This window comes from Macrotis lagotis, chromosome 1 (genome assembly GCF_037893015.1).
Source record: "Macrotis lagotis isolate mMagLag1 chromosome 1, bilby.v1.9.chrom.fasta, whole genome shotgun sequence".
Lineage (NCBI taxonomy): Eukaryota > Metazoa > Chordata > Mammalia > Peramelemorphia > Peramelidae > Macrotis > Macrotis lagotis.
Window position 1 is genome coordinate 201630950 of NC_133658.1, and position 16041 is coordinate 201646990.

A 16041-nucleotide genomic window follows, 5' to 3' on the forward strand; every position below is an offset into this window, starting at 1 on the left:
AGAAGATTTTACTTGAATTTTTTGAATCAATATGAATTGATGATGTTCTCTTTCTGTGTTTTATCTTCCCTGCTTTAAGTATTAGGATTGCATTCATCTCATAAAAGGAGTCTTGTAGGAAAACTTCTTTCTTAATTGTTGAAAATAATTTGGGTAGTATTGGTAAATATTGCTCTTTAAAAGTATTCTAAAGTCCACCTATGAATCCACCAGAGCCAGGAGTATCCCTCCTTACCTTCGGTGGTTCCTTTACAGGTTTTTTTCCATTATCTTTTCTGTGATTGGATTATTTAAGTTCTCTGTTTGGTTTTCTGTTAGTATGAGTATTTTTTAATTTTAATTTTATTTTTTCAATAGAAAATTAGTTTATTCATTTATAATGGGGGAAATAACATTTCCAAGTGGATATTCATGGCAGCAATCCTGAACATCTTCTTAGTAACAATTCCCTTAACTAGAGAGAGAGGATCTGAAGTATTTGCTCTTTCCTCTGGGCAGGAGTCAAGTTCCCTCTAGAAGTACAGCAAGAGCCTCAGGGCTAATGGAAATGCTCTCATGAGACAAAAGTTGGTAGAGCCTGGTGATGGTAGCTTTTTCCTTCTCTTGGTTTCACCAGAGTTGGAACATGCAAAAGACTCTCTTGCTTGTGGCTGGGTATTCTTCCTCCAGTCTATCCAATCGGTACTGCTGAAGGCCAAGACACATTATGCCTATCTCCCACCACTCACACCCTCACATGTTGAGCAAGATGCATCTGTGTTTTTTGGGTCACCATTGGCTAGCTAATCCTACAGGTGGTTCTCTTTTAGAATGGGAGTTGATGCTGGTCTCCTGTCCTTGAGACCATCTTCAAGCTTCGGCTGTCCAAGTTTTTCCAGGAGGTGTCGAGATGGGACTTGGTTTACAGTCTGAGCCACCACACTCAGGGCTCTGGTGCCACAGGAGCTCACCAGATGGTAGGCAATATCTTCCCGGGAGGCAGATGGAAGTGACCAGACTGAGACTTCTGCCTCTTGCTGAGATACAATTTTCTTGAAGATCTGGAACTCTGCATCTTTCAAGTCTTGGAGCACCTGAAAAATTTGTACTTCCTGGTTCATAGGACCAGCTCACCTGTGCAGGAAGGGTGGTAGGGGCTGACCTCAACAAGGTACCCATCTAAGTGAGTCTGTCAGTATTTTTTTTATTTTTAAATTATTTTATTTAAATTATTTTTCTCTGTTTCTTTTGTTTTCTTAGTTTTTCTCATTCATCATCAGTTGCACTATTGTGCAGTCTGTTCTATATTATTTTATTTCATCTGATTTTGTTCCAATTTCGTCTTTTTTCTTTTCTTTTTTGATTTTTTTTCACCGCTTTACTTCTAATTAACTAAAGGTTTATCCATTTTTTAGTCTTCACAAAAGATGACTTAGTTTTAATTTGTGTAGATTTTTTAGTTCCAATTTATTTCTCCTCTAAATTTTAATCTCATATATAATATGCATATTTTAGGTTTTTTTAGGTTTATTTTTTGATTGCATAGTCATTTTAGCAGTCCAGAAACTTAATCACTAAGCCACATTAACAGTTAGACAAACCTGGAATAGAGGTGGCACATTACCAAGATTCAAACATACAGAGGTGTTCCAAAGGTAGCAGAGACTGACTAGATGCACAAAAAGGCACATAATAGTATAGAACTATAATCAAATCTGTTTTATATGAATATAATCAAATAGACAATGCATTCTTCCTATTCTTCAGTCTATCATTCCTGCTCTGTATTTACTTTCTTGCTTTCACAGTCAACTCTGTTAACTGGTTCAAAAATGCTTCATTCAGGGGCAGCAAGGTGATGCAGTGGATAGAACATGGACCCTGGACTCAGGAGGACCTGACTTAAGATCTGGCCTCAGACATTTGATACTTACTAGCTGTGTGATGTTGGGCAAGTCATTTAACCCTATTACCTCACTAAAACAAAGAGAAAAGAAAGAAAGGCATTATTCTCCCATTATGGATAACCCACAGATCTCCAAAATTGGGTCACCCCCATTATCTGCTTTCTCTATTCTTCCTCTCAATCTTCTGCAAACTGCAGGAGAAAGTCACATAATTACATCTAGTAGGGCCACTCCAAATCAAATTTGTGTAACTCAACTGGGGTCCTTGCTTCATAACAATAATTTTATTATTTCCAAGTTTATTCTCTATCATATTCCCAAAGCTAGTTATTGCAGATCTTCTCCACTTGTTTTTTACAAAGAAATGGGGTTAAGTGACTTGCCCAAGGTTACCCAGCTAGGTGATTATTAAGTGTCTGAGGCCAGATTTGAATTCAAGTCCTCCTGAAGGGCAGGAGCTCTATCTACTATGCCACCTAGCTGCACCCCTTTCTCTACTTTTCTAAAGCTCTTCAATGCCACTTCTATACCTAAGATCTTTCACTTAGCAGATGATTTTTCCCTTATTTTCCACAAAAAATTGGCTATTCTTATTAGCTCCTTTATCTTCCCCACTCCACAGGCAAAAATCTCTATATCTTTGCCTCCTTTGCTCCAGTTTCATTGCATGAAAGTCACCTTCTTGCCAAGGCTAAACTTTCTGTTTGTTTCCTTAATGGCATCTCTTCTGACCTTCTCTGAAAGCCTGGCCTATTTTGGTCATTCATATTTTCTCCTTTACTTGGGTCTTTAGTGTCTCTTCTCTGTCTCTCTTCTTTCTCTCCCAACTTACTGATTCTCCTTGTCCATGAAAGTTTTGTTTTTCTCCACTTAGAATCACAGAGATTAATTATCAGAATTCTCTTCAGCCAACATCCATTAAAAAAACAAACACAAAACCAAAATCCTTGATTTGATCTTATCATACCCAAAGTTATTGACTTTCATCTCTTCTTCCATTACCAAAGTCCTTTAGAGTTATCTATATTCACAGAATGTTTCCAGAATTCTCAACCAATGATTTCTGGCTTCCAACCCATCACTTTTCTGAAACCACTTTCAGTAATTACCAGTGATCTTCTAACTTTTAAATTAGATAAACTTTTTTTTTAGCCAGTCTTTATTATCCTTGCTTCCTCTCTGAAAGTTCTGGCATTATTGATCTTTTTTTTTAAGGTTTTTGCAAGGCAAATGGGGTTAAGTGATTTGCCCAAGGCCACACAGCTAGGCAATTATTAAGTGTCTGAGGTCACATTTGAACTCAGGTCCTCCTGTCTCTAGGGTTGGCACACTATCCATTGCGCCACCTAGCTGCCCCCTGAATCTTTTTTTAGGATAATCATCAAAATTGTGTTCCTCTACCTGATTGTTCCATGAAAACCTGAACCTTAACATTTTTTAAATATAAGAGATAATTTTTAATCCCTCCACCAATGCAGATTGTAAACTTTTTATGCTTTTTAAATTCTTTTACTTTTTGGTTTTTGGTTTTTGCAAGGCAATGGGGTTAAGTGACTTGCCCAAGATCACACAGGTAATTATTAAGTGTCTGAGGTTGGATTTGAACTCAGATCCTCCTGACTCCTAGGCTGGTGCTCTATCCACTGTGCCATCTAGCTGCCCCACTCAAAAAAAAAAGTTTTTTTTAAACTTAACATATCATTTCTAAAACTTAACACATTTCTAAAATTTAACACATCATCTTCCTAGAAAACATCTATCCTTCAAACTTCCTAAATATGTTGAAAGCACAATCAAGTATTCAGGTTAATAATTTGAGTTTTATTTTTTTATTCTTCTCTCACCTTCATGCCTATATAAAATCAGCTGCTAGATCCCATTGATGCTACCCCTACAACCCTACAACATCTCTTGAATTCATCCCATTTGTTCTACTCACATGGTCATCTTTTCCCTTATCCTCTATTCCTTGATCAATTTATATTTCCATTCAATTGGACTTAACATAAATAGCCTTCAAATAGGTCCACCTGTTTCCATTCAACTTTCCACAAACCTTGAAAAAAACATTTCCTAAAACACATGCTATTCTTCTGCTCAAGAGTCTTCAGTAGCTCTAGATCATCTTTAGGATAATATACAAGTTTCTCAGTCCAGCAGTTAAAACTATTTAACCCACAATCTGGTTCAACTCTGCCTTCTTGGGATTATTTCATATTAACTCATCTTAAATTCTCTCTCAGCCAAATAGTGTTTCTACAATTCCTTTAACTAAGTATATTATTTTCCACCTTTTTTGCCAATGCTCAGTCTATCTCTAATGCCCCAAATATACTGTTTATTTCAGCTTTTCAGATCCTTAAGTGGGTCCAATAATAGTGACACATTCTCCAGTCTACCATAAGGGAATTTTGGAAACTGATAATACTCAATAATCTATTTGACAATGAAGGCTAAGGATTTGAATCTGAACCAGAGTAGAAAGGTTCATTGTGGCCCATTCTTATTAGATGCAGTCAGAAAACTCTAATTATTTTAGAAATGTCCACTCCCCATCGGGGTGGCTAGGTGGTGCAGTGGGAGGTAGCTAGGTGGCACAGTGGATAGAGCACCGGCCCTGGAGTCAGGAGTACCTGAGTTCAAATCCGGTCTCAGACACTTAATAATTACCTAGATGTGTGGTCTTGGGCAACCCACTTAGCCCCATTGCATTGCAAAAACTAAAAGAAGAAGAAGAAGAAGAAGAAGAAGAAGAAAAAGAAATGCCCACTCCCCATAATTTTTGGAGAAAAGTGTTAAGTTGGAAGATTCTTCAATAGTAAGGAAACATGATAAGGCTACCTTTGGGGATTCCAAATAATAGCTCCCAAACTCAGAATGCTCCATAACAACTTCAGTTTGGTTTAAATCCTAAAGTACAGCATCATTTGCATAAAAGACATTAAGTTCCATATACTGATAAGAAGTCTCCCTAATTTTGGGGAGATGGTATTAGGTATAATATGAACAAAAGAATTAACTTGGCATTTATTTGATTCAGCTTCTTATTACTATTCTCCCAGGAGAATATCTGGTTGGAAAATATAAAAAATATTAGGTTCTTGCTAAAATACTAAACAAACCCTCCTCCACAGTTTGAAAAGTCACCATATCAAACAATTTCGTAAGTTAGACTTGTATCTGCAATTGCCAATTAATTTTTGTAACTGACTAACAGAGTTGGTATAATTTAGTTCAAACAAAAATACATTACTAAGCAGCTATTCTACTCAAGGCTCAGTACCAGGTGCCAAGGTGAATATAACCAGGAAAAACACAAAAAATAAAAACATGGTCTCGGACCTACATTTAGAAATAAAATATCTAACATTAACAATGCCTAAGCTAGCTTGACAACTACCTCTATGGTCATAAAAATTTGTTAATGATCTTAATGTTATCTTTAAATCAGTTGGTTGAATAAATTTTTTAGGGTTTAATCCCTAATCTAATTTGAAGGCAAATTTTATAAAGTAACTATATAAAAATATCAAAATATGACAAAGACAAACTGTGGATAATCATATGCATTACATAATGAATCACTAGTACAGTGCCTGGTATATAATAGACATTTAATAGATGTATATTGATTGATCAACTGTTGAATCGTGACACTAAATTTTTATCCATATATTGATAGTGGGGAGAGGAATGGGTACATTTATGGAACAGGAATTTGGTGGTTGTATGAATGAGGGGGGGAAATGAGAGACAGCATGTTGAATTTAGGGAAATGGTTTAATCTGTAACATAAAGGTAGTAAAGGAGAGTAATATAAAATAAAGCTAGAAAGGTAGGCTGGAATCAGATTGTGGAAGGCCTCAAATTCCAAGTGAAACAATACTGTTCTATTCATATGCCAGTACCACAATAGCAAAATCATATGAAAACCTAAGGACAAATGCTATGGGACTATCTGCTGAAAAGAAACTGACCACAGGAGGGCAATATTTTCAACAGACTTTAGCTAAGAGAGAGGTATACAAAAAAGTTCACTTGAGATAAGAGAAGGCAAAAGATGTCTTTAATCGTCATTTTTCTTTGACTTCTGATTTCTGCAGCGACAGCAAGTGAAAGTAATACCAATAAGAAAGATAAGAGATGGTGAAATTACTTCCTTTAATAAAGCTGAGAGAATTTAAAACTATGGCAACAGAGAAGCTTCATAAATGGATGACTAGCTGAGGAAAAAACTGGCTGAAACTTGAGAGGAAAATGTAGACTTGTAACTTGAAAACAGTAAATAATAGGAGCCTAGGCTGACTAGTCATTTAGCAAGAGGGGAACAGATGACAGATTAATATCATGCATAAGATGTACTATGTGTAAATCCTGATGTAATTGATCTTAGAGAACAAGCACATTTTGGAGAAAATAATCCCCAGGCCAGATGTTCAGGTCAACAATCCGATCAGAGGCATAGTTATGGAATGGAAACACCTTGAGGTCAACCTTCATTTATCAAAAGAGGCCATAAATCTTGACCTACCTCTTTATCAGGTATTATAAATTCCACATGCTAAGAAGTACTGTTAATCATATTTTAAGATTCTATTCTGTAGATTGGTAAATTTGACTGGAATTATGAACCCCAACAAAAGGAACCAATGAATGAATAAAAGAAGTGATGTCTTCTGGTAAACAAGTTATACAAATTTTCCTCAATAGGTTAAAGTTAATAAAACTAGCTCACATTTTTAGAGCATTTTACAGCCTACAAAGTACTTTTCTCATAACAACCTATTGAGTTGGTAGTATAAATACTATTTTCCCCACTTCAATCATAAGAAAACAGAGAGAATATGCTCCCTGTGATAACAAGGAAAAGCCCTGTAATTCAAACTCAGGTCTTCTGAGACAGGCAATAGTTCAGCTATCATACTACAAGAAAACTGAAACAAATATATATTACTAAGTATAGTTTGTTAGAAGCTGAAATGATCACTTAGAAGATTATAATTTAGAATGGGGGGGCCCTTAGAAACCATACAGTTCAATTCCTATTACCAACATTTTACAAATGAGGAAACTGAGACTGTTAGAGAGGTTAAGTCCCATTGTCATAAAAATATTATGAATCAAATATGGGATTAAAAACCCAGTTCCTCTAATCCCAAATCTAATGTTCTTCCCACATATAGCATCTGCTGTAAAACTACCTAAGAATCAGTAGAACAACTTTGAACATTTTTCTGTATAGTCTAAAAAACGTGTCTCATTGAAAGGAGTTTTAGGAGAGAAAAATGAGAAAGGTTCAATTAAAAAAATAGATAGGGGCGGCTAGGTGGCGTAGTGGATAAAGCACTGGCCTCGGAGTCAGGAGTACCTGGGTTCAAATCTGGTCTCAGACACTTAAAAAAAAATTACCTAGCTGTGTGGCCTTGGGCAAGCCACTTAACCCCATTTGCCTTGCAAAAACCTAAAAAAAAAAATGAACATTTATGAATGTCTACAAAGATGTTAGAGGCAAGAAAATGATGAGAGGTTTCTAATACTGGACAGTTAAATTTCAGATCCTTTTCAAGGATATAACAAATATAAAATAAAATCTTAATGAACAAACCTCAATCCCAATTTCAAATCCACCACCAAGTCCAGCTATTCCAATGGCAGAAGGTGCAGACCACCCTTAAAAAGGAAAAGAAGGGGGGGGGGTGAATTAGGAACAGTTTTATTTGTAGCTTAATACTACCAACAACCATAATCTCAAGCTGTATCCATTTTCTATTAGTTCATTTGTACATTTTAGGAAAAAATAGAAACATGAGAAGTAAATTCATATTTGATATTTGAAAGCAATGAAGATGAGACTATGCTAATCAGTCATTTAAACTGAAAAAGGATATAACATATCAAGTCTCTGTGTGGATCCTAGCCTAAAACTAGTTGGAGGGGCTTCAAAGGTACTAAAAATAATTCACATCAACTCATTTATCCTAGCTTTTTATTATTTATATATATTTTCATCACCATATTCCTCTCAGGTTGGCAGGACAACTTACTCCCATTTTATATATATATATATATATGAAGAAATTGAGAATCATTGAATTTTAAATGATTCAGTCCTAGGTCACACAGTGGGTCAAGTCAGGGTTCAAACTCAGAGTCTTTAGCTTCAAATTTGGCTCTTCTAACTACACTGTTAGTTCAAAAAGTACTCAGGACTTTTACATAATAGAGATGACAGAATTTAATCTTCAGGAAGCAAAATTTTGTAGATTACATTCTTGGTACAGGTACAGCACAGATAGTACAACATGTAGAAAGGTATACATATTTTCTGAAGAGGATAAATGCTCATGGAGTTTTAAGGGGTATAACAGAGTATTCTTCTTGTGAAAAATTAAATATAATCATTTTGTTAACCAAGATAATAACATATTTTAGGATTCATACTTTGGCATTTTTCTGACTTATAAATACATGAAGAAGGTCAAATGGAACATTGGAAAGAATATGGAACTGAGAGTCAGATCTAATTTTGAAGTAGATCTGATTACCTATAATTTTGTGAGCAAGTCACTTTAACCTCAGTTTCTTCAATTGTTACATGTTGGGAGTTGGACTAAATGATACCTAACCCTTCTATCAACTATAAATATAGAATCATATGCTACTAAGGAACACAACTGATTTTTCTTTTAGTAAAAATGATACTTTCTGAAATGGTTAACGATTCTTTAATTTTTTTTAAGTCTCCTTTTCCTTGGTAGTCCATGCCCAAGAGAATATGGCAATGCACACAAACTTTCAGAGCTGAGTTTTGTTATACATATAACAGTTAAAAGGCTTTATTTCTTTTTTTTTTTTTTTTTCATTTTTGTGTTAGCAACTGGTCCTGTGCAGGGACCTGCCCCTGTCCAGCAGGGTACTATTAGGACACAAATGAAACTATCCAGTCATAATCCTCCTGACCCAATTCTAACTCATTTTGGACTATTTTCAAACAATCCCCTTGTGATTCTAAGGGACAGCTGGACAGCTACTTAGATGAGGATGAAGGGAGCGGTTTTAGGTTTTCAAATCCAGGAGACAGGTCCCTCCTGGGATTCTCAGAGAAACTCCAGAGTTCTTACTGCTCTTTAACCTTCCAAGTGCAACCAGCCCGACAATTGAGGGTCAGCCAGAGTGGGGCAGAAGGCCTTGGGAATGGTTAACTCAACGATTTTCAGACAAATGCTCTGGGTCTAATTTCACTGAATATTTTTCCTTGAGCAAATCTCTATTTCAGTTGGTTTCATGGCTGAAATATTTACTGAAGAGGATCTGGGAGAGAAATGTGTGTTATTTTTATTCTTCTGTAACAGGTATAATTCAGTGGTAGGCAAGTTGTTCTATTCCTTAATAGGTTAATTTTTTCATCTATTGTGAATATGACCTGGCTATAAATTGTCAAAAAGCCAAACAAGGAGGTTATTGAAGCTGTAAGTGCCACCTCAACTTCCTTTTCTTTCTTTCCATTTCCATGTCTTGGATATCATGTTTCTGTGGGCTTTAAGGTAATGAAGTTTTCAATCATGTGGATTAGAATAGTAGATTGAAGTCAACCTCATAAAACTCAAAGAACATGCCACGATCAGCAGATACTAGAATTTATTCTTTTTTTAAGGATAGTTTTTTAAAAAAAAGTAACAGTGCTGCTTAGGTAGAAAAAAGATAACAACAGTATATGCCTGCATGAAGGACCAATCGGGCATCAGTCTAGAAGAAGGATTCCATGTGAAAGAGGTCACATATATATCCAGACCCCCCTTCAGATCAAGACCAAATGAAAAACAGAACAGACTTTGGAAGATAAGACATGAAAAGGAATCAGTGCCTCGACATGTCTCTGATTTTCATCTTCTTTCTCTGGAAATTTTTGGGAATCAGAAACTTTCTCTCTGGTGAGCTGAACTATTTCTCTATGGGGAATGACATATAATTTGTTCAGTCACTCCTCAATTGATTGTAAACTAAGTTATTATACTTTGTCATTCAAAAGAGAAGAAAAAGAAGAAATGCTTTTATATAAATGGGTATTTTTCTTCTTTTGATTTCTACAGAAGTAGTAGAAGTAGTAGTAGTAGTATTACTGTGTTAAAGAATATATACTTAGGGAATTTTTGCCTCATAGTTCCAAATTACTTTCCAAAATCTAATGCAACAATAACTGTAGCAACAATTCATTTTTCTCTCAACTCTCCAACATTTGTCATTTTCATTTTTGGTCACCTTTTCTAATCTTGTATGTATGCAGATTTTCTGAAACTGGCATTTCTTTAATATTAATGATTTGGTGCATTTTTTCATAATCCTATTAGTAAAGGGAAACAGAGGAAGAGGAAAAGAGAAAGAAAGAGGGGCAGCTAGGTGGCATAGTGGATAAAGCACTGGTCTTGTAGTCAGGAGTACCTCGGTTCAAATCTGGTCTCAGACACTTAATAATTACCTAGCTGTGTGGCCTTGGGTGAGCCACTTAACCCCATTTGCCTTGCAAAAAAAAAAAAACCTAAAAAAAAAAGAGAAAGAAAGAAGAGGAGGAGAAGTAAGAGAAGAAAGAGGAAGTAATGAAGCAATGCTAATAGCTCCCATTTACTCACTACAACATTGTGAAATTTAATACAGGTATCATCCCAATTTTAGAGTCATTTTATCATCCCTCATAAAAATCATCATATTTGTTTTTTCTAGTTTCTGACCAAGATGTTACTTGAAATGAAGGCAGCACCCACATACTTTATCAACAAAACACTGAAGTTTACAGCAGAATGAATAATTACCAAGAGATACAATGACAACTACAGTGCCTTTTTTGCATTCCAGAAATACATAAGATGTCATCTAGAATATCATGTACAACAGAAAAGACTTCAAGCAAATTCAGGAACAATAAAAGGTAGCCCTTGGCATGACCAGAAATGTACCAGGAACACCTTGCCTAAAAGAACACTTTACTCAAGAGGAACCAAGAGCAAAAAGGATTATTTCAGCCAAATCCCAGGATATTCAGAAAGCCTTTGGATGATCAGAAAGCCCCAGGATAGGAACCTTTGGAAGTCCATGGAAGGAGGAACAATCAGCCACCAGAACAGTAGCTCATACTGACCTATGAGTCAGTATGGCTCATACAAGCCTAGAGACTCTGGGTATCCTAATATTCTGCCCTGAGGTACCAGAGAAGGACCGGAGGTTCTAGCACACTGAAGCTCAAAAGATTCTGGGAGACCTAATCTTAATATATAGTCAACATAGGAATCAAAGTGACCCACAGTGAATCCAAAAGTATACCATAGAGTAGAATCTGACCCTGGAAAAGCCCCTATTCAGGCATTAAAACTGAAGAGAGATGAATTAAAAAAAAATCACATCCAATTAAAAAAAATTGTCGCAGACCTAGAGATCCTCCCTAAGAAAGAAAAAGTAACTCCTTAACAAATATAAATAAATATTCAAAGACAAAATAGATTTTCCAAGAGGATGACATGAATATGTAAGAAAGAATGATAATAATGAACAAGATATTTTTAAAATGAAAAGAGTTCTAAAGGAAAAATCTGCAAATAAACACATTAGAAAAGAAAATAGAAAGACTCCCTAAAAGCAAGAATAGAACAAACAGAAATTAGTGATTTTATGAGACTAATATAGATTAGAAGAGAATCAAAAGACTTTTTAAAAAATATAACAACTAATATGAAAAACTATTAACTTGAAAAAATAAAAGAAAATACAATCTAAGCATCATGAGGTACTTTGAAAACCAATTTTTAAAAAATCCTGAAAAATACATCTTAAGAAATCATAAATGAAAATAACTTACCTAGATCTATCAGACTTCAAGAGCTAGTGAAGGAAGAAAAATATTCACTTACCACTTACTCAAAGGAATTCCAAAAGAAAAAGTTCTAGGAATGTCACAACCAAAATCTAGAGCTACCAAGTAATGCAAGCATCCAGAAAGAAGCAGTTTAAACATGAAGACACCAAGTCAGGATCACATAAGAAATGAGAGCTTCTACCACAAATGAAAGAGAACAAGGCATACAGTATTGCAAAAAGCAAATGACAGGCTTTCAATCAAGATAAATTTCATCTTCTAAGCTTAATATAATTCTAGATGTAGAAAATAGAGGAGCTAGGTGGCACAGGGGATAGAGTGCCTCCTCTGGAGTCAGGAGGACCTAAGTTCAAAGGCAGCCTCAGACACTTAACAATTACCTAGTGATGTGATCTTGGGGCAAATCACTTAATCCCATTGCCTCACAAAAAAAAAACAAGAAGAAAACAGAAAATAGAGCTTTTCTGGAAATTTTTTTTTGGACATTTCTGATGACATAAACAGAACTAAGTACAAACTCTGAAATACAAACATGAAACCTAAGAAAGTAAGCATATCTAAACAACTGAAAAAGACCCTTATGTTAAGCACTAATATTCAATAGGCAAAGAAAAAAACAAGTGTTCCTTAGAACCTTAGTGTCCTCAAGTGTACTGAGGGAGTTAAATAAAATATCCTAGGGGTGGCTTGGTTCGGTTCTGAGAGCTGTGAGAAAGAAAAGATAAACCAGGTAAAAGCAATAGATTAGTATAGAAAGGAGGAAGCAGATGGAATTTTGCTGTTTCTTTGGGGCACATGAGAGGAAGAGTATACATAGAAAAAGAGGAAGGATAGTAAGGCAACAGATAAAGCCCATTCTTATCCGAAATGAAAAAAGGAGGGTTGAAGCCAAAGAGTTTTGAGTTGAATTACATAAAATTCAACAGATCAAAAATTAGAGAGAGAACAATTAAGAAGGAAGATGGGAAGATAATACTGGGAAGGGAACAGTACAAGCAAAATAAACTTTCTTTTATCAAAGCGGGGGGGATTATAAGAGAGAAATTTCTTTGGTTTGGATATGATTCTTCTCATACAACATGATCAATGTGGATCTATGTTTAACATGGTTATAAATGTAGAGCCTATATCAGATTGCTTTCTGGAAGGGGAAGGGGAGAGGGAAGGGAGGCAGGAAAAATATGTAAACCTTTCAAAACCTTAAAACCTTTCAAAAAAAATGATTGGTAAAACCACTGATGCATATAGTTGGAAAAACAAATAAAATATTTTGAGAGCGAGAGCGAGAGAGAGAGAGAAGAGAGAAAGAAAGTATAGCAAGGAACTAGAATTAAGAGGATGCCTGGGGTGGCTAGGTGGTGCAGTGGATAAAGCACCGGCCCTGGAGTCAGGAGTACCTGGGTTCAAATCCAGACTCAGACACTTAATAATTACTTAGCTGTGTGGCCTTGGGCAAGCCACTTAACCCCATTTGCCTTACAAAAACCTAAAAAAAAAAAAAAAGAAAAAAAGAAAAGAGGATGCCTTAGATTGCCTCTTAGGGAATGTCTGAAGAAATTGTCATGTGAATATAACAGAATTATTATTTTGCCATAAGAAATTATGTAAGATACTTCTGGGTGTTATAAATTGAGGAAAAGCAAAATGAGCAGAAACTAATCTTGAAAATTTAAACAAAGAAACCAATCCTGAAAAGAAAAACTTTAAAAGACTTAAGAACTCTAATCAATGACCTGCCATGTCTCCAGGAGATGTGTAATGGAGGCATATAATAAAACACACTACTTGGCTGTCTTTAAGAAAGAAGTGATAGACGCAATATATATATGACATACATTTCTGAGCATGGAAAACAAAAAAAAAACACACTAGTATTTTTTACATAACTCAGTCAATACATTACCAACTTGTATCAAATGATAAAAAGAGACATATTAAAACTGTCTCCCCCCCAAAGAGCATTACTAACATGGAAATGAGATATCTAAGCCTATTTTCATAGATTTCAATCCCCTGTACTTTCTTTACTAGGGTACCTGATGATTAGTAAGATTCTAGTTGGGTAATGATAGAAAACTTTTTTTTAAAAGGTTAAGTAAAAGACATAATCTCTAAGAGTATGACAAAACTCAGTTTTTTTTCCCTACCCAAGTCTTATTCTTTTAATCCAAGCATTACTCCCTTTGGGGAATATTAAGACAATTTTTGCCCTTTTTTTCCCTTTTCTTTTCTCTCAAGAATGTTTTAGAATCAGGCGCCAAATATTGAAAGCCTTGCCAAGTTCAGAAGGCAAAATTGTACAGGTAAAAGAATTATGGATTTGGATTAAAATGACCACATGAAAATCGCTTTTTGGCTTACTAGCTACATGACCATAGACAAATCATATAGCCTCACTAGGTTTTATTTTCCTCATTAGTAAAATGATGAATTCCACAGTACTTTCTTTTCCTCAATCTATAATCTTATCCAATCTGTGCAGTTTTCTATGTTCAACTGACTTTTCATTTTAGATTCATGTAGATATAAATATATATATAAAATCATATTCATATTAATTAAAAATAATATTCATATTAATTAAATTAAAATTATATGGGAGAAGAAAAATCTTTATTAAGGATGACATACCCATAGCATTTCTGCTTCTAGAGACTTATGCAAAATACAACATTAAGGTTTTTCCACTTAAAAATATAATTGTAGCTTTTCACTTAAGTAATGACATAGTTCAGCCTTAATAGAAACCAAAATATCATAGTGCTATATTCTTCAATAGAAATGGCAGAGAACTCTACAGATAGCTCCTCTTTTTCAATTCTACTTCCAAAGAATTATTAATTTGACTGTGATACTGGAGAATAAGAACGTTCATTTGACATAAGAAATTCAAAGACTATATTGTGTTTAAATATTTTCACGCTTGGAAGAATTACAAAATTCATGTGAAATTTAAAGTAAGACCTAGTCATTGGATCTCTCCCTAAGGACTTTAAGAGGCAGGAAATAACCTCTTCTTGATAAGTTTATTCACACACAAAACTGAGCTACACTGAATAATCCAATTGGAAATTATATAAGGAAACCTGTCATATTCCTATGAAATTTGTCAAAAAGGGAAAGAGAAAAGGGAAGAATATGTTCTAATTCTCTAAGTAGGCAAATATCAACTTACTTCCATCTGGAAGGCGAGCCACTACAATCCCACTGCCTCCTCGAGCAGTGACAAGAAATCCAGCCTTTATCACTGATAGGATAGCAAGACCTTTAGCCTTGGCAATTACATGAGCTGCAAACATTTAAAGGGTAGACAGGTAAGTCATTATCAATACATACTTTTAAGTAAATAAGCATACAATCTAAAATTATAAATGGGGTGAGCAACCCCAACACACATATTTAGACATTTGAATGACTAGCTTTCAGGGTTCTAATTAAGAATCTTAAATGAAATGTAGAAGTCATGAATTAAAACTCAAATTTATAAAAACAGATGGCCATGAAGACTCTGCACTCCTACCTCTTTTTCTCTTGTTATTTCTGAATAGCTAAATTTAACATTATAAATGTTTTAAAATCGTGCAATTGCCATGCAGATTTAGATAGTTTAGATCAGAGTGGAATTTGATTGCTTTAGTCTATAGGCAGTAGAACAAATTTTTCAAGGATTTCTATTAATTCAGAAACTAACTCCAAGCCTAAGCCTAACCCCCCAATTATTAAAAAAAAAATAATTCACACAGTATTAATCCAATTTTTCCATGGATCTCAGGGATCATGAAAGCTTGCTCAGAAAGACCAAACAAAGGGCAAAACTAAGCTCAGTTTTGAATTTAGAAATATGCTTTAAGTGTGAACTACAAACATTTGGAAATATTATATAGATTTGGGCATTAGTACTTTTATAAAAGAATTTTTTAAGTTTAAGGAAGTTAGGGAAACATTTAGAAAGACATTGTTTTCCTTATAAAAGTGCTATGAAAGATTGTACAACATGATTTTTTAAGTAATTACCATTATACCAGGTTGTTAGTTCTGTTAAATAGCATTATATTATTTAAATTTTGTAAAATTTACAGTGTTTAATACAGTAATTTCATGGTGTAGCTAGTTAAGAAATGCTTCTTAAGTGAATGAAAATGTAATTAAATTTAGTGGAAAAAAAAGTAGAGTCACAAATGTTTTTTTAAATATATTATAGGATCAAGTATCCCCATGCACAATATAGAATAACATATATGTTCTACAATTCAGGGGTGAGATAAAGCACTAATATCCTAAATGATGAAC

The 16041-nt window shown here is 34.7% G+C and overlaps 1 protein-coding gene across 2 annotated transcripts in view; it reads right to left on the bottom strand.

Moving 5' to 3' along the window:
* The window catches only part of LOC141504511 (SH3 domain-containing YSC84-like protein 1), a 33816-nt gene extending 18804 nt beyond the window's left edge, over window positions 1-15012 (bottom strand). For both annotated transcript variants that reach the window (XM_074209564.1, XM_074209563.1), the window contains exon 1: window positions 14927-15012. In XM_074209564.1, the coding sequence (XP_074065665.1) occupies window positions 14927-14932 (6 nt within the window). In that variant the 5' untranslated portion in view covers window positions 14933-15012. The remainder of the gene's footprint in view (window positions 1-14926) is intronic.
* Between the last annotated feature and the right edge of the window lie 1029 nt (window positions 15013-16041).